The sequence below is a fragment of the Doryrhamphus excisus genome, chromosome 3, assembly GCF_030265055.1.
Source record: "Doryrhamphus excisus isolate RoL2022-K1 chromosome 3, RoL_Dexc_1.0, whole genome shotgun sequence".
NCBI lineage: Eukaryota > Metazoa > Chordata > Actinopteri > Syngnathiformes > Syngnathidae > Doryrhamphus > Doryrhamphus excisus.
Genome location: NC_080468.1, coordinates 27,817,570 through 27,844,196, shown reverse-complemented (window position 1 = coordinate 27,844,196; position 26,627 = coordinate 27,817,570). Strand labels below are relative to the sequence as shown.

The window sequence follows — 26,627 nt, the reverse complement described above, 5'->3', positions numbered from 1 at the left end:
CTGTGTGGAGTTTGCATGTTCTCCCCGTGCATGCGTGGGTTTTCTCCGGGTACTCCGGTTTCCTCCCACATTCCAAAAAACATGCTAGGTTAATTGGCAACTCCAAATTGTCCATAGGTATGAATGTGAGTGTGAATGGTTGTTTGTCTATATGTGCCCTGTGATTGGCTGGCGACCAGTCCAGGGTGTACCCCGCCTCTCGCCCGAAGACAGCTGGGATAGGCTCCAGCACCCCCGCGACCCTCGTGAGGAAAAGCGGTAGAAAATGAATGAATGAATGAATAATAACATTTGCCGATAATGTGCCGACTCTCCTTGTCCTTCTTTGCCATATGTAACTGACAGCATTGTGTCCCAGACAACAAAGAAATCTGTTTTTTTGTTTATTTTGCATTTGTGTTCTAGTTACTTTCTTATGGGATTACAGCTGAAAATTGGAGGCCAAATCAAGCCGATGTCAGCACTGTCAGGTCTTTGTGAGTCCCTTCCCGCCAAGGAGCCTTAGCTAACCTTATCTGGAAATCGCACTTCGGCTTACTTATTGGGAGGAAAGTGTATGGCTCTGCGTGAAAAAAAGTGATTGGCCCTAAAAGCTAATAACCGTTTGGGACAACCTTAGCAGCAACAACTGCAATGAAGTGTTTGTGATCATTTGCAATGAGTCTCTTACAGCGCCATAGAGGAATTTTGATCTACTCATCTTTGCAGTATTTTTGTAAATTAGTCAGATTGGAGGGTTTTTGAGCATGAACCGCCTTTTTAAGGTCATACCACAGCATCGCAATAGGATTCAGATCAGGACTTTTAACTAAGCCAGTCCAAAGTCTTCATTTTGTTTTTCTTCAGCCATTCAGAGGTGGACTTCCTGCTGTGTTGTGGATCATTGTCCTGCTGCAGAACCCAAGTTGTTTTCAGCTTGAGGTCACAATCTCGGAATTTTTTGGTAGACAGCAGAATTCATGGTGTCATTTATCACCGCAAGTCTTCCAGGTCCTGAAGCAGCAATAGGCTCCAGCGTACCCATGACCTTAGCGAGGATAAGTGGCATAGAAAATGATGGATGGCTGTTCAAAAAAGGACTCGGTAATGAGTAACTTCACCATTCTTGCTCTCACTTGGATTTGGATCACTGTGCTGTGTGGAAAACATCTCAGGTGGGATCTCCTTGTCATGCCAGTAATGTTGGAATACATTTTTTTCTCCACACTTTCTTCCACCTTTCAATGACACAAGACCTTTTAAGACCCTTTTTCTTCTTAAAAGGTCTTCTCTCGCATATGCCATCTGGTGAATATTGGACTGCACTTGCCGCCAATAATAACCTTCATTCGGGCCAAGGATGGTCCCCTGTCTTGACAGACAGCCAATTGCATCCAGGGCCAGTAACTACTTTAATTTTTGTTGCATAACCCTCAGGACCTTTGAAGAGCTTTCAAATGTCTTACTGCATCCAACCTGAGTAACATTGCGAGAGGCATGTGCTTCAGCTTGACAAGAGAAGTTTTTTTTGCTTTTGCCATCAAGAGATCATGACAGTGTGAACACCTGACAGAATGACATTGAATCCACATTTTTGCCCAGATTTTGGCTTTAAAATTCTGTGGTCTTTTGATCAATTTTGATGATTTTTGATGAACGACCTATTTCACTTTAAATCAGGGGTGGGCAAACTTTTTGACTCGCGGGCCGCATTGATATGACAAAATTTACAGGGGGGGGGGGGGGGGCAGACTATATATTTTACACGTAACAGTCCACCTAGTATTATTGTATCTGTAAAATTGTCATGCAATCTGGTATTATTATTTATTATTTTATATTTATATTTAAATATTTTAAAAATAATAAAATATTATAATAATTACAATAAAATTAAAATAATAATTATTATATTATTATTATGTAAAATATGCAAATATAACAATAATATTATATATAATTAATATAATAATTAGCATTAATATAATAATTATAATAATCATAATATTTCTAGTAATAATAATAATAATCTAATAATAATAATAATAATAATAATAATAATAATAATAATAATAATAATAATAATAATTATTATTATTATTATTATTATTATTATTATTATTATTATTATTATGTGCTTGTGTCCCTTTTTTCAGGAGCACTTTGTAAACAACAGACCATGTCAAAAAACGAAATTGATAAAACCATCAAAAGGTTGGCTCAGGCCATGATGCCAGGTTGTATGTTGAGTTTAAATGAAATACTTTGGAAAGATTGGGCGGGCCGTATTCAAACACTTGGCGGGCCGGATGTGGCCCCCGGGCCGTAGTTTGCCCACCCCTGCTTTAAAGCTTGTCTCACTCCCATTTCTTCCTTTTGCATTTTGAAGCTCTACTTAGAACCTCCTTAAGGTCCGACAGTGCAGAATGTAAATTCTTGCAATTTTTCAACTGGTCTTAAGATTTTGATCAGGAGTTTATATGATAATCATTCATGAATTCATTTTATTTTCACAATATGCAAGGCCGTGGAATGGAGAGGGGCATTCCAGATCATTCCAACATTATCATGGATGGTGATTTTGGGATAGTTACAGTTAGGAAACCTCTATTGGCAACACACTTCCTTCCATTAGGCAGCAAAGCTCAATGCATGCAACTGAATAAAAGTGGCCCTGAATACATTTCCGTGTAAAATATAACCTTTTATGCACACACGTTCCCTATATTAACACGTGCACACATCTTCTCAGATGATGCTTTTGATCAGGCAGGCGTTCATCTGCTTTCAAGACCACTAGCAGAGACAGAAACAGAGAGAAAAAGCATCCAACACAAATAGCACTCAAGAAGCAAAAGGTCAAGGTTCATACATTAGCTTAGCCCTCCCGAGCATCTGCCAGACAAAGGCTGCGCTGAAAAAAAAGAATGGCGAGAAATTGGATGCCACGCTCTGGCAGGTCGAGCAGGAATTGTCGGGATGAGAGAGAGTGGTCTGTCTGACCCCCACAGCGGAGACAAGCTGAAAGAGTGCACTTCATTTTACGCTCTGGATAATAATTAGTCATCAGTCTGATCCATTATGCATGGGAGAGACACTTCTAGATGACCAGGAAAACTCTATAGGTTTAATTTAATATGGATCTTATGCATGGAGTGTGTAAGTGTAACTGATTAAGTCATTTAGTGATGTTTATTGCTTATTTTTTGGACTCACGTCATCACCAGTGTTTCGTCTCCCGGCTCGCTCAGCAGTCCGTCGACAAACACAGACGTGCTGGTGAAGTTGTGGACCGTCCACGTGTGACCCTCGTCGATGCTGAACCTGCACGGAGTGCACATTAAAGATGGAAAACACGTGGATGCATGCTGCATTCTCATGCTGCACATATATGTAAATTGGCAATTCAAATACACAAATCAACTCAATACCGTGATTTTACAAAATCTGCTCAAAATGATCGAGCACATACAAAACAAAAAGCCATCTGCTCGCCATGCATGCTAGCCCAATAGGACGCTCGCTGCAGGTTCTGCATGGAAGCATCATATCAGATTTGATGCAAATCTGATAACATGTCTTATCTATATTTTCTCATTATTATTACATCATGCCTAACAGCAAAGAGATAACTTTGCTGAGCTTCTCTTTTTTTTTTTTTTTTTGAGTCGAGGCACATAGATTACATTACAAACACATCATGGCACTCCAAACAAAAACCTCACAACCTTCTGCCATCTAGTGGAAGACATCTGAATTGTTCTGCATCATTCTACTGTACTGTATTCCTGGATAGATGAAAAAAGGGGCTTTATTTGTGTTAAATTGATTAAAATGCAGGCTGTCCATCATCCAAGATGACCAAAAGACTCAATGTAAGTCCCGGGACCTTAAAATAAAAAATTCTATATATAGTCGTTTTATTAAGCACACAGTATGAAGTGAATTTTGTGCAATCAGAGACCACTTCCACTACATGTAACCTCACTCAATGGAGTTATCTCCTGTGTGTGTTGTCACCTTATTGCTGAATCTTCTATCGCAAACGGAACAAGTATAGGGTTTTTTTACCGCTGTGTGTTTTCATGTGTGTTTACCTTCTGAGTGAAACTTTTATCACAAATGGAACAAACGTATGGTTTCTCACCAGTGTGCGTTCTCATGTGTTTGGTCATAGACACCCTCTCAGCAAATGTTTTGGCACAAAGGGAGCAAGAAAACGTTTTTTCTCCAGTGTGTGTCCTCATGTGTGTGACGATATTTGACTTTTCAGAGAATCTCCTCCCACAAACCGAACAAGTGAAAAGTTTTTCTCCCGTGTGAGTCCGCATATGTGATATGATGATATGCTGAGCTTCTCTAAAGCAATTGATGATTGCTTGAAAGTTACAGGCCTGCACTTAAAGTAAACACTCTAAACAAATGCTCTAAATTACCTAGGGTGCAAATATGTTTGGAGAGAAATGTGAAAATTCATCGACACATTAAAGCAGGGGTCGGGAACCTTTTTGGCTAAGAGAGCCATGAAGGCCAGATATTTTAAAATGTGTATCTGTGAGAGCCATATACATTTTTTTAAACATTGAATGCAATAAAATGTGTGCATTTTTATGTAAGACCAACAGTTTTAGATATAATGGGCTCTAATTATGTAGACCAGGCACACTACCCCACGCCAATGGGGTGTGGCCAGCACACTTTCGTGAGCAGCGCAGTGTCTAAATAATAAATCAAATACTTGCTGCCATTAATGCAACTTCTGCTGCTGCATAGTTTTGAACCGTATTCAGTACACGTATTTCATTCTTTTGGCCATCTTCACCAGAAGGCTTGGTTCTGCAGCTTTAGCTATTTGACTAAAGGAGGAAAGTTTACATTAACATGTTTTTTTGACATCTCAATGACCGAGGTAGACTACAGCATTACCCAGTAATAATCAAGTTTTGGTGTTTGACCTGGAAAATATCATCAGGAAAGATAGATATGGTCGGCCGTATTGCAGTAGAAAATAAATGGACGAATTAAAATGCATAAGAAAGTTGTTGATTTTTAATATTTTTAACATTTCTGTGATGGTTTACTTTAAAATGTTAGCAAAAATGCATTTTTATTGTGGTAAGAAATGCTTGAGAGCCAGATACAGTCATCAAAAGAGCCCTACCTGGCTCCCGAGCCATAGGTTCCCTACCTCTGCATTAAAGGTTTGGACACACCTCATTAAATATGCCCAAACATTCTGTAAATGTAACCACAATTATTCGTAGCGAAAATTCTTTCTTGTCAATGTTGTTGTTGTAAACATTGCTACAGTAAGGTCAGTCAGTATTGCAGTATTGACATCATTGCTTCAAAAATTGGTTTGAGCACAGACCTAAAACCTTGCTTCCTAATGCACAAGACTAGACACACACAAACTAATAAACACGTCTAAAAACCTCAGGTAGGGTTTAACAAGAAGAAACTGATGTTTGGGTTGGTCACCTGTCCAGACACAGTCTCAAGTTCTTGTTTTTTAATGCATAAGATTAGACACATGCAATACAGTAAATAAGTAAATGTCACAAAAAAAGTGGGCTAATAAATTGACACACAAAGACTGCGGATTTCAGGAAATAACAGATGAAATCTCTACACTCTACAAGAAGCAATGAAGTCTGTAAAATTAAATAATTAAAAATAAAAAATCACAAAAATGTTAACTATAATGATGAAAATGGTAATATTAATGATGATTATAATGATGGTAATAATGATAAAGATTATAACAATAATGATAATAATGATAATAATAATAATAATAATATTACAATGAAAATAATAACAGGGGAAACAAGACAGTGGCATGAACATGATTATATCCTGCAAAAAGGGGTAGGCATTTATAAGCTTTTGCTTCAGCCTACTCCTTTTGGGCTAGTTGAATATATATATATATATAGTTGAATACAAATGTAAATAATGGAAAGTTATATTTTGATTGATGTAAGAAATACACTGTAATGATTCACATATTTGCCCAAATAAAGGGGAAAAAAAAAAAAAGTATTTGGACAGTGACAGTTTTTTTTATTATTTGTGCTCAGGTGCGTTACTATAAAAGTCTTCCCTCTGGAGGTTAGTGGCTGGCAGATATGAAGTGACATCGTTTTGATGTGAAATACTGGTGTGCTTATTTTGTTAAATGCACTTTTGCTGTTATATTTAAACAGTTTTGTTTAAAACATTAGAATTAAATGTTTGTGGAATTCTATGTTTGACAGGAATATAAAATAAAAGCCTTCAAAATGTGGTTACTCGTGTCAAGTGAGGATAAAGGGACAGCGCATGTCTGGCCCTTGGGCCTTTACATTTGTGAGACTGTGGCCATCTTTGTTATGGAGCTGAATAAGCCTGCTTTACAGTGTACACCACCATAATGTATTGGAATGAGTAAATAAATCAGCACATGATTAAAGCGTTCAGGTTTATTTTAAGAGCTTTGACAACAATTTAAAACATTTACTAGCCACTAAATATGAAATGGAGATCATGATGTACCGGTAGCTGCAATTCCGAAATAGTAAATGCTATATTTCTGTGACACATCGCAGGTTCTGTTTGTAATATTTTAACTAGGGCTGTCAAAGTTAACGCCTGAATGACGCATTAATGGAAGTTTCCTTTAACGCCAGCAATTTTTTTCAAATTTTTACACATTAAAAAACTGTGATTTCCGATTTAATAGTTTAATAGTTACAGTAGTGTAATAAAATAATATTTACTGTAACATAACTATTGATTTCTATGTATTTTTATGTATTTTTAAAAGAGAATTACTGAGTTTACAAATGTTTTTATGACTATTGCCATCCAAATACATCCAAATACATCCATACATCCCTCTGTGCATCGGAGAAGGGTCGGATGTTGCGTTTTATGACCGTCAAAAAAGTAGGTGAAATCACAGCTCGCATTAAACATTTAAAAACTGGGATTTCTTATTAATAGTTACAGTATTCTAATAAAATAATATTTACTCTAACATTATGATTAATTTGTATGTATTTTTTGTATTTTTAAAAGAGAAATGAAATTACTGAGTTTACAAATGTTTTTATGACTATTGCCCTGTGTTTTAGGTGTTTTCATTTGTACACTTCATGAAGGAAAGCTGCATTGAGGCAATCTTTAATAATAATCCTTTCTAAATGTTGCTAAATAGGCTTTTTTACTCGCTAACAAAACCAGTAAATAAACAAATCTTATTTTGAGCTGACACTGTAATCAAAAAAAACATCTTTGTGTCAGTGTGAGAGGTCTCACTCGCTCACATTTTGTATTTGCTGAACGTTTGTGGGTGAGTTTAAGAGCTAGTGCTAATAAAGAAAAATAGTAATACAAAAACATGATTGCTCACTGTATTGTTTTAAAACATGGCCCATAGTTGCGAAATGTATATCCTTTTATAGAATTAATAAAATTCTTTAATTCTTTAATAAAATTCTTTAATCCTTTAATAAAATTTTATAGTTGTAGTTGCACATTGAATCGTTTACCACAAAGAGATTTCCCCTACTTATTATAGATAAAAACGTGTTTCCATCTGCGATTAAATGTGATTAATTGCGACAAAATGCGATTAATAATGATCAAATATTTTAATCAAAGATTAAATTTTAACCCTTTGAATGTGGCAAAAGAAGGTAGTCAAAATCTTAGGAACCACTCTCAGCTCGCTACAGTCCAATAATATAACGTTAAGTGAAAGGACTGGTGTTTCTAATGGTTTGATCTGCAAGGTTAAATGCCATTTTACCTCCCTGCGTGTTACATCAAGTCAGCCCATTGTTAGCCCACACCAGAGCAACTCATTCATAGTGGATAGCAAGTAGGTATCGCTATGGTAACAGAAGAGCGCTCTTACTTGAGTATTTTAAGCGGGATGGAAGTGTCCTTGATGGCCACAATCACACCGCCATGATCCAGGTACAGAATGTGATGCTCCTCCTCGAAAACCTTCAAAGAATACATGGAAAATTCTGTTTGGTGTGTTAAGTGCAGTCGGGATAATGGATAAAGACGATCTAACTCGAGCAGAGCAGTAAGGTGACACAAGATGGTGAGTGTCGGTACCTGTCGCCATGTCTTCCCACAGTCTGACGTGATGTACATCTCCTCCTTGTACTCAACCAGCTTGGAACCAAGGTTACCTGAAGAAAAGATTTAGCATTCGATCAGACAATAGCCAGTCCACATGGAAACAGGAAGTCACACAGGATGGACAAAAAGTGGAAAACTGACCCGCTCCCATGATGAGACCTGGAGCAGATTCTTTGGTGTGGACTGTTCCGGACACGTAGGGGTTGTCTGCCCAACGCAGGTGCAGGTGGAGGTGGCATTCGGGCTATAGAGAAAAAGAACATGGCAGACCTATTATTGCTATTATGATGCTCCCAATATCACATTTTTAGACTGATAATTATCTGTTGCCAATATTATCGGAAATCCCTACTTAAAATGCATCATAGGAATATAATTTACTGTACTTGTAACTCTTAGCACCACATATACAGTATATCTATTCTTGTTTGTGTATGATGTGTGTGAAAAGAGCAAATAGACTGCAGCAGACAGATGCAGACATCAGCAACAAACCACTTTAAAGCAGGGGTGTCAAACTAATTTTAGCCTAGGGGCTGCATGGAGGAAAATCTACTTTCAAGTGGGCCTTATCGGTAAAACCAAGATTTTAATAATATAAAAAAGAGTTGGGCGATATGGACATTAGCATATATCACAATATTTTTAGGATGTATCATGATCTAATTTAAATTCAGCAGAGTCTTGCTAATATAATATATAGTGAAACACACTTGAAAACACTCAAATTGTGAGTGGTAAGAAATTGGCTAATTGTTATTGCTAAGAAAGTGGCTAACTTATCTAATTTGATGTCAGCCTCTGCACATATTGCTACTAAATCTTCAACAAACTGTAATGCCTGTGCTTGCGATGAAGGAAGATGTAGTCACCCATGCAATTCCAACTGTATATGGAAGATATTTATGACACTCTTGTTTTGTTTACATAGACATGGGGTGAACGGTGCTCTTATTTTGAAGAACGGTCATGGTGTATTCCGTGTGTGTGAAAAATGTGTATTTACAGCAAAGACTAGCCACATTAAAAAATAAACATGCTTCTCGTATTTTTTTCGCTCTGAACTTCCACATCATCACCGGGCACTGTAAAAATTTCCTTACATTAAAGCCGTAAAATACAACGTGGTGAAAATATACTCATCGGGCCCCAGTCAGGCACACACAACCACACAATCTAACTCCTGCGAGCTTCCACTCATGCTCTGATGTAAACACAGACTGCTGTTTCTTCAGATCCACCAACAGTTCATTCACCGTCTCTCTTCTCTGCTGTCAATGAATGTTTGAATGTGTCATATTTGTCGGCATGAAGACTCACACAGTGGCGACCAAGGTTCTATTGTTTCAGCACTGCAACATGCTGCGAACACACCAAATATACAGCTTTCCCATTCACTTAAGTGAATAAATAAGAGGACGACCATTTCTTTTGGAACACTTGGCACTTTTCTCTTTATTCACAGAGCTATATTGGAGTAATGAGGGTGCTCACGCACATAATGTTAAGTGTTGCTCTGTTAAATTGCTCTGCACTGATATAAACAGTTTGCTTGCTTAACACAATTACTAACGCGCCATCCAGTGGTTGTAATTAGAGTTAATTTCATTAATTAATTAATTCATTCATTCATTCATTTTCTACCGCTTTTTCCTCACGAGGGTCGCGGGGGGTGCTGGAGCCTATCCCAGCTGTCTTCGGGCGAGAGGCGGGGTACACCCTGGACTGGTCGCCAGCCAATCACAGGGCACATATAGACAAACAACCATTCACACTCGCATTTATACCTATGGACAATTTGGAGTGGCCAATTAACCTAGCATGTTTTTGGAATGTGGGAGGAAACCGGAGTACCCGGAGAAAACCCACGCATGCACGGGGAGAACATGCAAACTCCACACAGAGATGGCCGAGGGCGGGGACCGAACCCTGGTCTCCTAGCTGTGAGGTCTGCGCACTAACCACCAGACCGCCGTGCCGCCTTCATTAATTAATTCATTCATTAATTCATTTTCTACCGCTTTTCCTCGCGGGGGTGCTGGAGCCTATCCCAGCTGTCTTCGGGCGAGAGGCGGGGTACACCCTGGACTGGTCGCCAGCCAATCACAGGGCACATATAGACAAACAACCATTCACACTCACATTGATACTTGTGAACAATTTGGAGTGGCCAATTAACCTAGCATGTTTTTGGAATGTGGGAGGAAACCGGAGTACCCGGAGAAAACCCACGCATGCACGGGGAGAACACGCAAACTCGAGTTAATTTTATTGCATTTATTTTTATATTTTACAAAGTTGTCTCACGGGTCGGATTAAACCCATCTGCGGGTCAGATCCGGCCTACGGGCCGTATATTTGATACCCCTGCTTTAAGGCTACATGTACGAATATTAACAGGCATGCACTACATTGCGATACGTCGACAAGCAGCATACCGCTTTGCAGGTGATGGTCTTGCCGTTCATGTCCGTGGTGGGAGGGGTCAAAGGCTCCCAATCCCGTCCTTTATTGTAAGTGATGAGAGTCCTCACCTTGCCGTCGAGCCTCTGATTGGCCAGGAAGACACCTTTGATTCCACGTACCTGTTTTTAAAATAATGGGGACAATTTAAAGCAGGGGTGGGCAAACTTTTTGACTCGCGGGCCGCATTGATATAACAAAATTTCGTAACAGTCCACCTGGTATTATTGTATCTGTAAAATTGTCATGCAATCTGCTATTATTATTTATTATTTTATATTTATATTTAAATATTTTAAAAATAATAAAATATTATAATAATTAAAATAAAATTAAAATAATAATTATTATATTATATTATGTAAAATATGCAAATATAACAATATTATTATATATAATTAATATAATAATTAGCATTAATATAATAAATATAATAATCATAATAGTTATAATAATAATACAATAATTATTATTTTTATTATTATTATTATTATGTGCTTGTGTCCCTTTTTTCAGGAGCACTTTGTAAACAACAGACCATGTCAAACAACGAAATTGATACAACCATCAAAAGGTTGGCTCAGGCCATGATGCCAGGTTGTATGTTGAGTTTAAATTCAATACTTTTGAAAGATTGGGCGGGCCGTATTCAAACACTTGGCGGGCCGGATGTGGCCCCCGGGCCGTAGTTTGCCCACCCCTGATTTAAAGAATTAAAAGTGCTCATTTTAAATGTATATATATTGTACTACTGTATAATAGCAGCATATATAATAATAGTAATAATAGTATAGTAGTATATAAATATGTCGTATACCAACTTAATTTCTTATCTTTAATAATGATTTGGAGTAAGTGAGAAAGTGGAAAGCTGTCCCAATACTTCTGTTATCAACTCTTATTTTCCTTGGTCTACGTGTAATTTTCAGTTCATCTAATCAAAATAAATGAGATTAAGCCACTTTTATCTTTGTAGCAGATTGAGTCCAAACATTTGTAGACCAGTGTAATTAGAGACCCGCACGCGGCAACTACAGGAAACTTAGTTATCGGAATAGACGTGAATTAAAATGTAGATAAAAGGTGGACTATGCCAGTGTCCTCTCACCTCCAATATGTCGATGAGGACGTTCTCCTCTGGCTGCTTTGTGCTGCGGACGTTCTCCAGAATGATGGAGTAGTAGACGCCTTGTGGGTCTGACTGGTAGAGGTTGTACGTGTCTGTCTGGTACCACTCCTGCAGGGCCAGAAAAACCTGGTTCTCGTCCGTGCTCACAATCTGAACATCCTGATTGACAAAAAAAAGCATAGGAAAAAAGTGGAAATTGTGTATTAAGTTAAAGTTGTGGTTTTACAAAGACGTAAAAATAAGTAATAATAATAATGTGAATGCGGCACGGCGGTCTGGTGGTTAGTGCGCGGACCTCACAGCTAGGAGACCAGGGTTCGGTCCCCGCCCTCGGCCATCTCTGTGTGGAGTTTGCATGTTCTCCCCATGCATGCGTGGGTTTTCTCCGGGTACTCCGGTTTCCTCCCACATTCCAAAAACATGCTAGGTTAATTGGCCACTCCAAATTGTCCATAGGTATGAATGCGAGTGTGAATGGTTGTTTGTCTATATGTGCCCTGTGATTGGCTGGTGACCCGTCCAGGGTGTACCCCGCCTCTCGCCCGAAGACAGCTGGGATAGGCTCCAGCACCCCCCGCGACCCTCGTGAGGAAAAAGCGGTAGAAAATGAATGAATGAATGAATAATGTGAATAATAGTATATAGAATAGCATTGACAACCTCAGATATTTAGCATAGTTTGTTGCAAATTGAGGTTTTTTAGAGGGCTTCATAGTCGAAATAGGTGTATCCCAATGACAGCCTTGTAAGCTACCTCATATTAACTTGTTTTCTGGTGTTATTATGCACAGAAAGGTAAATAAATATGTGTTCATGTGAATGATGGGCAAAATCCCCCCAAAAGTGCAGTTCCCTTTTAAAGACAGCTTACAGTAAAAGGCCAAAAAATAATGCCACAGCTAATCTTGACGTCTTGCGTTACAAGACAGTTCCCAAAAATGCCAGCAGTTTGTCTTCACTTGCACCCTGACCTCAACTCGCCCCCATGCTGCATTTAAAGCTGCACATTGTGTCACACTATGTCTAATCCATGGCTCGGGTCAGGTCCCTCTGGACTGAACCAAACTGCTTTCACTGTTGGCATCTGCATTTTTAATCCTGCAGGCCTTTTAATTATTCACTGTGCAAAAAAAAAAGCAAGTCCAAAAGTCCCCTATGGCATACTGTCTCACACACACACACACACACACACACACGCACGCACCTTGTCACACATGCTCCATCCTCTCAACCCCCCCTCTCCAGAGTGTCGCTTGTCCTAAAAGCTTTTCTTGGGTGACCTATCTGCTCACCCAAGTAAGAGGACACATGTCACACAGACAAAAAGAGACCGCTGGATGCAGCATCCAACATCATGCTACACTCAATCAAGTCCTCATTTTATTCAAAGCCTTTCACTCATATATTGTAAATGGTGAGCTGGTATTTGAGTGGAATTACCGGCCAAATGTGATACTACATTTCTCATAAAAAGTCCCTACCGGAAATATTCATTCTAATTTCAGTTGGTTGGTATTTTCATTTTAAACATTCCATAAGGTGGTGCCAAATCACCATGATTTGAAAGTGAGATCAAGTTTTAAAGTCACCCAAAAAACTATGCAGGCTACAAATAACTTTGTAAAATTATTAACCATGCAAAACAACTTGCTCCTACAAGCATTGTGAAATGTGTGGCTGCTGAAAGTGGGAACCTTGGTAGTCTGATCCTCAAGAAGGGTTGGACTCTCAGAACCTTACAACATTCATTCATTCATTCATTTTCTACCGCTTTTCCTCACGAGGTTCGCGGGGGTGCTGGAGCCTATCCCAGCTGTCTTCAGGCGAGAGGCAGGGTACACCCTGGACTGGTCGCCAGCCAATCACAGGGCACATATAGACAAACAACCATTCACACTCACATTCATACCTATGGACAATTTGGAGTCACCAATTAACCTAGCATGTTTTTGGAATGTGGGAGGAAACCGGAGTACCCGGAGAAAACCCACGCATGCACGGGAATTGAACTCGGGCCTCCTAATGTATAATTCATTCATTCATTCATTCATTTTCTACCGCTTTTTCCTCACGAGGGTCGCGGGGGTGCTAGAGCCTATCCCAGCTGTCTTCAGGCGAGAGGCGGGGTACACCCTGGACTGGTCGCCAGCCAATCACAGGGCACATATAGACAAACAACCATTCACACTCACATTCATACCTATGGACAATTTGGAGTCGCCAATTAACCTAGCATGTTTTTGGAATGTGGGAGGAAACCGGAGTACCTGGAGAAAACCCATGCATGCACGGGAATTGAACTCGGGCCTCCTAGCTCTGAGGCCTACCACTCCTCCACCGTGCAGCCCCTAAAGTATAATTCATTCATTCATTCATTTTCTACCGCTTTTTCCTCACGAGGGTCGCAGGGGTGCTGGAGCCTATCCCAGCTGTCTTCAGGCGAGAGGTGGGGTACACCCCGGACTGGTCGCCAGCCAATCACAGGGCACATATAGACAAACAACCATTCACACTCACATTCATACCTATGGACAATTTGGAGTCGCCAATTAACCTAGCATGTTTTTGGAATGTGGGAGGAAACCGGAGTACCCGGAGAAAACCCACGCATGCACGGGGAGAACATGCAAACTCCACACAGAGATGGCCGAGGGTGGAATTGAACCCTGGTCTCGTAGCTGTGAGGTCTGCGCGCTAACCACTAGACCGCCGTGCCGCCACCTACTTTATCTTAAGTATCAATAATATTATCAGTGGTCCTAGAGATTAGATTATATATTTTTTACTATATAAAAAGGTTGGCTTGTGTTGTGTACAGTATGTGAATGTGTATGAATGTGTGTGTGTGTATGTGCGTGTATGTGTGTGTATGCTGGTGTAAAAGCCACTTCAATGCCTGCCAGAGAGCGTGTCAATGGCAGTGATTGGCTCAAACTTGTTTATTTTCGGAGCAGAGAAATACATCTCCCTGAGCGGTGTATTCAATCAGCACACTTCAATAGTACTCAGGCTTGCGTGGCGCTATCAAGCGCTCCCCTGCCGCTGCTGCCACCGCCGCCGCCACCACCGCCGCCGCCACCACCGCTCTTGCCCTGTCTGGCGTCCAAGTCAGCCTCATTTATCGTCTTTGCCAGTGACACACGATGCCGTCAAATCGACGCCGCGCTGTGAATATTTCATGGCCTCTACATCGCTTAGTGTCTCGGGGCTGTGATTCAATTGTGGCGAGCACACTCACATCAGTCCTGGATTAAACGCTAACATGCAAACACTTATTTAGCGCATGAGGCAACTACGTCTGGCTGCCTTCTCTCCATAAAGTCAAGCTGAGTAGACAACATCAATGACTTGCAAGTATCAGTGCAGCATCCTCAGATCATCCTCAATCCGATCAATACAGCAAACATGGAGGATGAAGAGTGAGGGGTGAATGAATCTTGAAAATGTGTTCGCTCCCAACTCAACAAGCGTCACAACCAAGAACTGAAAGTCACCAAAGCTCAGTCAGACTTTTTTTTTTTTTTACCAGCTGCGCTTTTCTGCAAGCATTGAGAATGTAAAAAGTAGAACTAGAGAAGGGTTATCCAAAGTGCCCAGAGTTCATTCTTTTAGTGGCCATCAGCATATTCTAAAAACAAAATTAACTCACTATTAATGAGCTATACTATCAGTAATAGTAATTTACTTTGTCACTTACGGTGCCTTCCAGATGTATTGGAACAGTGATGTCAATTTACTATATACAATATAATTTGCTATATACTTTCGTCTTTTGATATCAAACAAGCAGTTGAAATACAAGGATGAAGAGTCTTGAACCAGTCATGATGTGCTATATATATCACTATATTGACACGCACTATGGTACCCATTATGTCATTGGATGCTCATATCACCTTGTACTTCGGTATGAGGTGCATTATTAAAAAAAACAACAACCTTAAACTGTATTATGGAAAAAGCAGGAAGTGAACAAATGTAACAGTTACTGATTGTAAAAGTACCAGATGGAGGGGTAGGATTTAATAAGCTTTGCTTCTTCCTACTCCTTTTGGACATGTGGAACTGTGAACTGATTATGTGATGCACTCAATTGGAATCTGATGCATGTTCAAATGAAATAAAACCATTATCATTACAATATACTGGAGCCTATCCCAGCTGTCTTCGGGCGAGAGGCGGGGTACACACTGGACTGGTGGCCAGCCAATCACAGGGCACATATAGGCAAACAACCATTCACACTCACATTCATACCTATGGACAATTTGGAATCGGCAATTAACCGAGCATGTTTTTGGAATGTGGGAGGAAACCGGATTCCCCGGAGAAAACCTATGCATGCTCCATGCATAGGAGAACATGCAAACTCCATACAGAGATGGCCGAGGGTGGAATTGAACTCAGGTCTCCTAGCTGTGAGGCCTGCGTGCTAACCACTCGGCTGCCATGCAGCCTCCAGAATGTTCTCAGTGTCCCTATACTTCAGAGGGACCCTGTATAACACAAATATGTCAGTGTTTTGTTCAGATAGCTTAGCATCGTGTATGTTGGCCTACACTGGACTGGTTTTCACACCTTTATTTCACAAAAACATCGATTCTTCTGTATGAATCCTTCAGTAGAAAATATTTGACCTAGTGGTAGGTGGATCGATCCAAATATCGATAATATCAATCCCAATGTCGGTATCCATATTGATCTATACCAATGTTAAAAGAATGATACTTAGGCTTCAGTTGGTCTTCTGCCCAACTGCAGCAGGTTCATTCAAGATGCAACCTGGCTTTGTGAAAAATCCATGCTGCCAGATTCTTTCCTGAATTTTAACTGATGAAAAAGGTAAAAAAATGTCATAAAAATTCATTCAGTTTTAGATTGATTCAGATTGATGATGTCACCTTAATTTTTAAAAAGTATTGGTATCTGCGATAATTTACTTGGTATCTCATCGATACCAAATCTAGCGGTATCACACATCAGTAATTTGAACATCCTTGGGCTATGAAGAAACACTGCAAGCTGCCATGAAATTTGTATATAAAATCAAAACATCCTTACCTTTGGCAAGGCGTACTTGGGAAACTTCATCTGGACAAACTCGTTGCGTTGATACGACACATAGTGCTTGGTGCGATTCCCACTGGTCACCTGTATTTAAAAACAAAACAAAACCAGTGTCCAAACAATACTACTAATAACCAGAACAACTAATGACACTCAATAAAATTGTTATTTATTCAAAAATGTTATTCATTTAAAAGGTTGCCTTTTAGGTAAAAGTGACTTATTAATGACATTCTAACAGTAATATGGGTTCACAAGCACCAAATGTGAAAAGTCATCTCCCTTACTTTGGATTTTTTTGACATGAAGTTGTGTGACATATCAATATGCAGCGTAATGCATTATCCCTTGAGATACAGCAAATACAAAATGTGAGCAAGTGAGACCTCTCACAAACATGTTTTTTTGATGACAATGTCAGCTCAAAATAAAACTTGTTTATATATGATACTGGTTTTAAATTCTAAATGTTTGTGAGTAAAAAAGTCTATGTAGGAACATTTAGAAACGATTATCATTAAATATTTCTCTCAATGCACCTTTCCTTCATGAAATGTAAAAATGAAAATACCTAAAACACAGGGCAATAGTCATAGAACATTTAATCAAAATTGCAAACTCAATGTTATTTCAATCACATTACGGATGTCAATTAATTAAAATATTTGATCGTAATTGATTGCATTTGGCCATCGTTAACTCACAATCACATTTAATCGCAGATATAAATACGTTTCAAAATACAGTTCAATGCAAAAATCAGCAGAGAGATGTAAAAATGTAAACAAAAAAAAAACACTGGTTAGTTGCCATGGTAGCAGTGTATATGACAATAAAAACAATACCTGTACTGCTCCAGTCTCTGGCAAACCATGTAATCCGTGATAAGTCCAACACAGCGACAGTAGATACAAATAACTTTGGTCTTGCTACAAGAGCCATCTGCCAGGGTTTTGAAGCTAACTTTACCAATCTAAATACTCTTTTCTTTCGCCATTTTCCAGTGGCTACAGAGTTACTGTGCCTCAATCAAACTACGGTGTGGGCCGAGGGTCAAACAGGAGGAGCGCACGTTAATCGCGCATCAAAAAATTACCGCCGTTGCATCATTAACACATTCATTTTGACAGCCCTAGTTTTAATATTTGTGATTTTAGAACTATTAATATTTGTGAATAAATAATTTTAAAAAATTTAGATTTTTAAACAGGTGACTTCAATGAGGAATGTTTTGGGACCTACTATGACAAAAATGTGACTTTTCATGTTTAACAAGTGTTTCATGTTACGTTGTTGAGTGTGATGTATGGCATCTGCAGTATTATACGCAAGTGCAGACTTATATATGGTTTGTACGTAAAACAGTGGTGCACAATAGAGTTTTCTTGGCATCCAGCATCAGGTTACAAAACACGATTGTGACACTACTGTGAAAATACTATAATATGATAATGAACATTACTGCAGCTACTGCATTGTTGTGCCCAGTTGTTGTGCAAATGAAGGCTTCCGTGCTGAGAAAACAATTGTACATTTCTTCACAAATAAAGAGAGCCAACGAGCGTGAGACACAACACCCTCCTCTGGTGACTCATGCCTGCTTTAGTGTAAAAGTAAAGATTCCACCCCCACACCATTGCACAGACCTTGTCCTGCCGAGGAACATCAGAAAAGCTCACCAGCGGCCGACTTAATGGCGGCGGCATGAGAAATACGGAATGAGTCATATTCAAAGTGACATGGCGCAATGAACGCGCATGAAACGTGCTCGCAGAATTAAAATGACCTTAGGTGATTGATGGGGGTGAACCAACATGTTTAAAGCAACCATATGTAACTTCGCGTAAGAGTGGGAGCATATCTGCCATTGCCATAGCAACTTTGCATCTCCTACTTTAATGGTCTTTTACACCATCAGTCGTAACATTCATGTCAAAATGTGTTTATTATCATGGTGTGAACGTTAGGGTGCGTTCACGCTTTGAACGTCGTCAATCCGAAGTGGACTGAAGTTGCCCTGTTCTTCCAATACAGCAGTGGACTGAATGTTGTCATAGCTTACATTTATTATGAGTGCCAATCCATAAAAATCTTGCATATTGTTGACCGTGACACTTGTGGAAATGTTTTATTTAGTACTGAACTCGACTATACCCACACTACAATCACAGTGGAATCATATTGCTATATATATATAATTACATACTGTATGCATTGCCAACATATTGCATTGAATCGCTTTATAAAGTGTAGGTGTATGAAAAGCTGTGGTCATGTATAATATGTAATATTCTGTCTTTGCATAAGAACAAACAAAAACAAGTCATTCTATCTCACGAAAGGGACTCTCCAATGCTACACAACCACGCATTGAGCCGTTATTGCATTCAAATTGGTTGTACTGTGCTGCCACGTCCATTATAGACAAGGCAAGATTATTTCCAACACAGCCGATTGGGTTCTTATCTGCAGGAACGACAACTCAGCAAATGCATTGACTTACACAGACACACACACATGCACACACGTATAGTAAACACTTGCTGCCGAAGTATATTCACTGTGAATATTGTAAATAATAATTATACTGCAACATATGATTTCTTCGTGTTTTTTTTGTGTTATTTGGTTTTTCTTTACACCAAGTGACTGTTGAGGTCACTTTACCTTGACAAAAATGTAGTCGTCCTGCACCGACAGTGAGTTGTGATCGATTTTACCCAGGAACTGAGCTGTCACCATCTTGTCGGAGCAGTTCTGGATGAGGCAGGTGACATACAGGTAGCCTGTAGAAGACAAGGTTTGCAATAAAGAGACTTCAGCTTATTTACTATTATAAACATGTTGACATAGGACCAGAGGTCTCAAACTTGTGACCCCCTTACTTGGCATCAAAGTTTATTGGTGGCTTATGTTAAGATTAAATATATCGTGCTGAACTTGTCTCTCCCACAGCAGGAGGCTAATCCATGCATCATGCTTGTGATCCACCTGCATTCCTGCTCTGTCGTCACCAAATAGGAGAACCTTTGATGGGATAGTATTTATTTATGATGAGTTACATTTTTCCCTGACGGCACAGTACTGATTCACACTAACCATTTTAGTTGAGAGCGACTTCCAGATACAGTGCAGTACCTGTCAGTTTGAACGCACTTATGCACTGAAAAGCCTAAGTACGGAAGAGCATGAACTGAGACACAGCCTATTATTTCATTTATTTATTAATAATTACATTTTGGTGTTTAAAACATCACTAATAAAATTTGGCTTTAATTACTCATTTAAATTGTAATAATTTTCCCAATCTGCTTAATGGTGAATTTACATAAAAATTTATTGTTTTTATAGCATCACCCGACTCAGGGACATTTAATGAGAGAGGCATAAAGAAGAGGGCTACAATACAACAATAAGATTTGGCAAAGTGTGCAATTTTAGATGGTGGCACACACAGTTCTTCATCCTGCATGGTGGTGCCGCGTTGGACATGCGCACATGTACAAGAGTAATGTAATAGTAAGAGCAAGAGTAATGTGATATGTCCTCACTGAGCGTCTCCAGGTAACCCATACTTGCTGCCTCCCTGTCTCTCGCTTCCATATGAAATATGATTCCTTTGCAGTGTGACGCTGTCTAACCTTGGCAGTGGCACTTGTGGCAAAGGGGGGCAAAGTAGGGCACAACACAAAACAGATTGGTCGGACATGCCTGATCGCAACAGCAGGGAGAGATGGAGATGGGACCGCGTGGTGCTGCATAGCCCCAGGAAGAGCTTTCGTGCCTGGGCAGCTGGCCCAGACAAACAGTCTCTAGCCGTCACCCTCCATAAACAAAGGCAGGTTTGTTTCACGGCAAGACAGCTTTCACATTGCAGGCAGCATCTTTGTGTATGTGTGTGCATGTGGAGGGAGGGGGTTTGCACCTCTTCTCTGAGGACTTAAACCATCAAGAGTTTTTCTTCATTACTCCAGATGGGCTGCCGTCTCAGGTTTATTTACAGAGATTACAGATTAGGATACACCAAGTAGATGAGGTTGGTTTGAGAATTGTAAAACGCATACACACACATAGACACAATCTCTCCTACATGCACTTGGCTGTGTTTCCCTGCAGGGCCCCCAGGAGGGGAGTTAAGCGCTAACCTGTCCATCTGTTAGTCAACTGATATGGTCAGCTGTCTCATGCGGTCACACATGCCTGGAAACGAAACACCACTATACCTCCACTTGTGTCTTGCATCTCCATGTGCACTAAATCAGGGTCCACATCCACCTCTGGTACAGACCTGGGATCAAAAGACACCGTTTTAGTTTTTTACTTTTGGGCTCATAGTCTTCACTTTTTGCATTTGAATAAAACTTCACAGGCTTCACAGGGTTTGCGCGCAGGCCACATAGCTAGGAGACCCTAGTTCGATTCCACCCTCGACTATCTCTGTGTAGACTTTGCATGTTCTCCCCGTGCATGTGTGGGTTCTCGCCGGGTACTCCGGTTTCCTCCCACATTCCAAAAACATGCTAGGTTAATTGGCGACTCCAAATTGTCCATAGGTATGAATGTGAGTGTGAATGGTTGTTTGTCTATATGTGCCCTGTGATTGGCTGGCGACCAGTCCAGGGTGTACCACGCCTCTCGCTAGAAAGACAGCTGGGATAGGCTCCAGCACCCCTGCGACCCTCGTGAGGTAGAAAATGAATGAATGAATAAATAAAACTTCACAGAAAATATCCCTTGAATTGGACTTGACAAAGATATTAGTGTCAGATTTAAAAAGTGTAAGAATCAAAAAACAATACATTAATACAATGTGTCGTCATTATATTTTTTGATTTCATAAGGTCCCCCATTTGTTGGCTCCACCTTTAAAAGAAGACAGTGGATTTTGAATTTCTGGATTGATTTAAATGAATTAAAGCTGAAGAGTGCAGCGAAACTACTTTCAGTCGTCATATTGAATAGAACCGTTTTCAGCTTGGATTTTAATATTTGGATTTCAGCCAAAGTTGAGGATTCTGAAAAGCTGTTCCGGATTTTGGCAGGATAAAACTGAAACACACCCACACCATGTTTAATCCTGACTCTATGTTAGCTGTGTGTCCAGCCCTCAATCTGGAGAAGTGGATTGTCAGGCCTCTACTCTAAGACCCAGTGGTGGTCCTAGCTATGGACCATATAGGCGGCAATCTCCAGACAGCGCCACAGAGGTGGAAAAGAAAAAAAATCTATTTACTAATGCTCAACGCTCATCAAATCCTCATCAAGTCAACACGTGCCAGATGGGTGCCCTCTACAGGCGTGATCAAACGTCCACCTGGTGATGTGGATGAAACCAAATAAGTTTTGCAAGGTGGTTTCAGTTTTAAATATAAGATAAACAATGAAACTTACAACAGTAATTGTTCCAAAACAAAACATTTCCATCCATTCATTTTCTATGCCGCTCATCCTCACTAGCGTGGCGGGTATACTGGAGCCTATCCCAGCTGTCTTTGGGCGAGAGGCAGAGTACACCCTGGACTGGTCAGCAGCCAATCAAAGGGCACATATAGACAAACATATATTCATATTCACACACACATTCATACCTGTGGACAATTTGGAGTCGCCAATTAAACTAGTGTCAATTGACGTACGTGCGTGGATTTTCTCTTGTTATTAAGGTTTCCTCCCACATTCCAAAACATGCATGTTAAGTTAAATTTAAGTTAAAGTTAAAGTTAATTTTATTGCAGACTAAGAGCCTCAAACATGGTATTTCAGTTTGAAGATGTAAAATGTGAAAGGTAATATTGTGAGTCCATATGAGCTGGTTGAGCCTTGGCTGCCAGTTGGGTGACGGTAGGAGATGATGATAATAGTTCTGTTACATGACCTTTGCACAATCAGGTCAGGTCAGGTGTAGAATTTAGAAATAAGAGGAGAAACGGGCCAAAGATAAAGGTATGTCGCTATAGCATCACTTTATGTACATCACATTATGGAATGTATATGATCAAATAAGGCAATGTTGAAAGTTTTAATTGTGTAAATGCGGATTTAAGTCAAATGCAATTCAAGGAGACCTTGAGCTTATGAAATAAGCACCTTTCAGTAGTTGGAAAAAGTTATTGAGTTGGGGTGAAAGCGGGCTGGGACGTGTTGTACTTGAAGGATTTGTGCACTGCAAAAACATTTTCCCCTTTTTTCCCTTCAGTTATTTAAAATAATCTTTTGTGGCAATGTATAGCTTAATACATTTATATTAAGATTTAAAAAATATAAATTCCAAACTTGTGGGCGTCATTCAAGTCAGAACCGCCACTGCTCAGACCTATTCAACTTGGGCGTACCACCTGAAAAGTAGTTTGGATCACTTTTTCTGTCAGCTCTCTTGAAACCTGACACCAGCGCCTTGGCTCATTTGCATACTAACAGTGATAGGATGTTTACTGAGGGGCGATCTGGACTGCGAAGAAAAGCATGCAGCACAGCCACGGAGATGGGCAATGAGTGGAGCTGACTTGTGCTTTTTCTGGTGGAGTTTTCACTTTGGATAGCTACAATTTGGATTTGGGGGGAAAAGCAATTTAGGGGGACATTCCCCTTTCCCCTTCTGTTCAACCACGGCTCTTTGGTGATCAAGTTTGCCACACGTGATACCTTTGGGACACCTCGCAACCCATGTAGACTACACCTCATTAGCGTCTTATATTGCATTAAACTCTATTTGTATTTAGAAAATGTTATGTAAGTTTATGCTGGAGCCTATCCAAGCTGGTGCGGTACATTAATTAAGTCATGTTTTTTTTTTACATTCTTCATGTAAAAAGTGATGCAGCCTCACAGCTCATTAGCATAAAATAAGCTACAGACACGCAAAACATAGTGCTCCCAGTGAGATTAACTAAAACCACTTTTAATCTCCCAAGGCTAGATTTTGGACAACATGCTTCAAACAGGCAGCTTACAGTATGCCTATTGTGTGAGCAATAAAAAGAGAATTCAGACTTTATGAGTAATTAACTGTCCTTAAAAGCATCAGGAAGGCAGACTGGATGGTTTTGACTGACCAGAATACACGATCCTTGGTCACCCGCTCCTGTAGCAAAGTCCACTTGCGGCCCAAATCTGTGGAGGCAAACAGCTGGAGACAACACAGAGCGGTGTCTTTTAACATGAATTAACTCCATAGGAGTGTCATTTGATAAAAGATGATATAAACAGTCACCCGTCCATCTTTGCAGTAGGCAAGGAGCTTGTCTTCCTCCTTGGGGTGAAAGATAAGTGTGTTGGGTGTGAAGAATACGATCTGCCGCTGGAAGGAAGAGCCCTCATCGGTGCTGATGAACAGCATCTGATCACGTTCATTCACGGAGGAGCCGACCAGGATTACCTGGAACACACAATCACACAATCTTTATACTGATGCATTTTTATTGTGGTTTGCTGCAGTGTACAACATGCACTGCATCATACAAAAAATAAATACAATTAATTTATTAATACATGTATCATTTGTGTACAAGAGCAAGTGTAAAAATGATAAAAATCAGTAAAAAGTAGAGCTTTCAAATGATGAATAATTTTAATCACAGTCTCAGTTTTCAAAGCAATTAAACAAGATTAATGACCATGTTCAACTATTTGTGAAACATGCCAATTTTTACTGCATTTTGTGAACAGAACGATAAATGACAGGACACAGTTGTTTGTTTATTAACGGCATCAAATGAAATGAAAATGTAAAAAGAGCTAAAAGAAAGAACGTCTGGAAATGTATTTGCATTCACACTAGTCTCTTTGATGGGACTGTCAAATGATTACATTTGATTAATCACGGTTTTCAAATTAATTAATCATGATTATGTCTCATGTCTCACTATGTCTGAAATATGCCCATTTTTTTAACCATGTTCAACCACCAGGAGATCACATGCCTGTGATCTCCCCCTGTGCATAGATATGGTCAGCTGTGTCGATTCAGTCCATTCACTCATGTTCACGTCCGTTCCGACTCAACTGTTGGTCATGAATGTACGGCCGACGAGTGTCGGTCAATATCTCTGTCTTTCAGTCAGCTAACCCCATCAACCCGCCCACAGTGCGAGATGCGATGATAGGCTAAGACAGGCAAGCATGCAGATAGTCCCGCCCTGCAAAAGGAACGGTGAACTGACTCTTCAGTCAATCAAAAAAAAAGCATTTGCAACTGAATGGACTGAAAAGGTATTTTAGGGGCGGTGACCTCGTTCATTCTGTTCACAAAAAAGAACTAGTTCTTTTGACCTGTTTGTTCATGACCGACACACCGCTCAGGAGCTGTACAGTAACGTCAAGCGTGAGCAAAAGGAGCGCTGACACATGGTACATATGTGGTACAGTACTCCAGAGCAAGGGGGGCAAACATGGCCGACACCTTGTCCCGTCGTGAGGTGTCAAGGAGGAGCTGTGGGCAACAGCACAAGTGCATTAGCAGCTTGCACCTTGTGCATTAAACATATTGGCTTGCATCACACCTGAGAGTTGGTGGCATGGAGGAAAAACTGGCAAAATACAAATAGAGAAAAAAAAAAAGACCATATCATGTTGTGTGTTTCCTCCCTGATGCTGTGATTGCATCTGGAACTGATGGACCTCTGCATTACAAGAACAATTCCTTAAACCCAGACAGGAGTTTTTAAGTTTTAAAGAAAGTTATTCAACAATTTTGGGCACAAATCTAGAGGAACATTTACTCAAAAAGCTTAGTAACTTTTTCCACGTAGACAATATTACAGATGTTTTAAGAATGATTAAAAAAAAACATCTTAAGTAACACCCATCAATCTACTTTCTATAAAGCTTATCCTCACTAGGGTTGCCGGTATGCTGGAGCCTATCCCAGCTGTCTATGGGCGAGAGGCGGGGTACACCTTGGGCTGGTCGCCAGCCAATGTCAGGGCACATATAGACAAATAACCAAGTGTGCGTGTGTGCATGCATGGGGAGAACATGCAAACTCCACAAGCGGAGAATCGAACCCCGACCTTTGCAATCTCCTGACTGTGTGACCTTCATGCTAACCACTTGCTCACCGTACGGCATCTTAAGTAACATTTATTAGTATATTGCTTATTAGTATATTGCATTTTGCTAGTATATTAGTATATACACAAGTAATACTTGAAGAAATGTAATGTAATACATCCCACAAAAATTTTGGAATTAATATAAGCCGTAATATCCAGTGTGTTTTTCTTAAGCTTTCAACCTAGCTAGTTCATGACCATATATACATATATAGCTCAAATAATGCAGCAAAACGATGGACATATACAAGAATATATTAATGCACACTGATTGGGTGTAAGAAAGCAAATTAGTGTTATTGTCATTATGTCTGACACTGAGATTGGCTTTTCCATTGCCTTGTTTTCAACTACAGTATTTTATGTCTTCATGCGCATCGCCCAGAGCCCGCCCTAGGCATAAGCGAACTGAGCACCTGCTTAGGGCCCTGTGACCACTAGGGGACCACTGTGACCACTAAGAGCAATTAACTTAAAAAAAGAAAGTAATTATGGCATCAATCCATGTACACTCACACAATTGGAGCAAATCATTTCTACGACATGCACTGTTAATCACTTTATTCTCCAAAATATTGCACAAATATGCTGAGTGTGATCGTAGCTTATGCTTTAACCACGCGTGATACTTCAAATGCAGCTACTGCCATCTTGCCAATCTATTAAAAAGCTATTAAAGCACCGATATCTGCAGCTGTTCATGCCAATGTTTTTAGCCCCACAAGTTACCCGCTTCCTCATTTACATATGAGCTTGTTGCACGCAACATTTTCAACCCGTGGGTCAATTAGCGCTATGGA

General features: G+C 39.9%; 1 protein-coding gene across 3 annotated transcripts in view; it reads right to left on the bottom strand.

Moving 5' to 3' along the window:
- The window catches only part of sorcs2 (sortilin-related VPS10 domain containing receptor 2), a 167,772-nt gene that overhangs the window by 18,088 nt on the left and 123,057 nt on the right, over nucleotides 1–26,627 (bottom strand). For all 3 annotated transcript variants that reach the window (XM_058068159.1, XM_058068160.1, XM_058068161.1), the window contains exons 4-14: nucleotides 23,988–24,152; nucleotides 23,830–23,903; nucleotides 21,001–21,065; nucleotides 19,445–19,563; nucleotides 16,772–16,861; nucleotides 11,690–11,869; nucleotides 10,557–10,703; nucleotides 8,260–8,362; nucleotides 8,092–8,168; nucleotides 7,883–7,974; nucleotides 3,196–3,303 (exon numbers count right to left, since the gene is read on the bottom strand). In XM_058068159.1, the coding sequence (XP_057924142.1) occupies nucleotides 3,196–3,303; nucleotides 7,883–7,974; nucleotides 8,092–8,168; nucleotides 8,260–8,362; nucleotides 10,557–10,703; nucleotides 11,690–11,869; nucleotides 16,772–16,861; nucleotides 19,445–19,563; nucleotides 21,001–21,065; nucleotides 23,830–23,903; nucleotides 23,988–24,152 (1,220 nt within the window). The remainder of the gene's footprint in view (nucleotides 1–3,195; nucleotides 3,304–7,882; nucleotides 7,975–8,091; nucleotides 8,169–8,259; nucleotides 8,363–10,556; nucleotides 10,704–11,689; nucleotides 11,870–16,771; nucleotides 16,862–19,444; nucleotides 19,564–21,000; nucleotides 21,066–23,829; nucleotides 23,904–23,987; nucleotides 24,153–26,627) is intronic.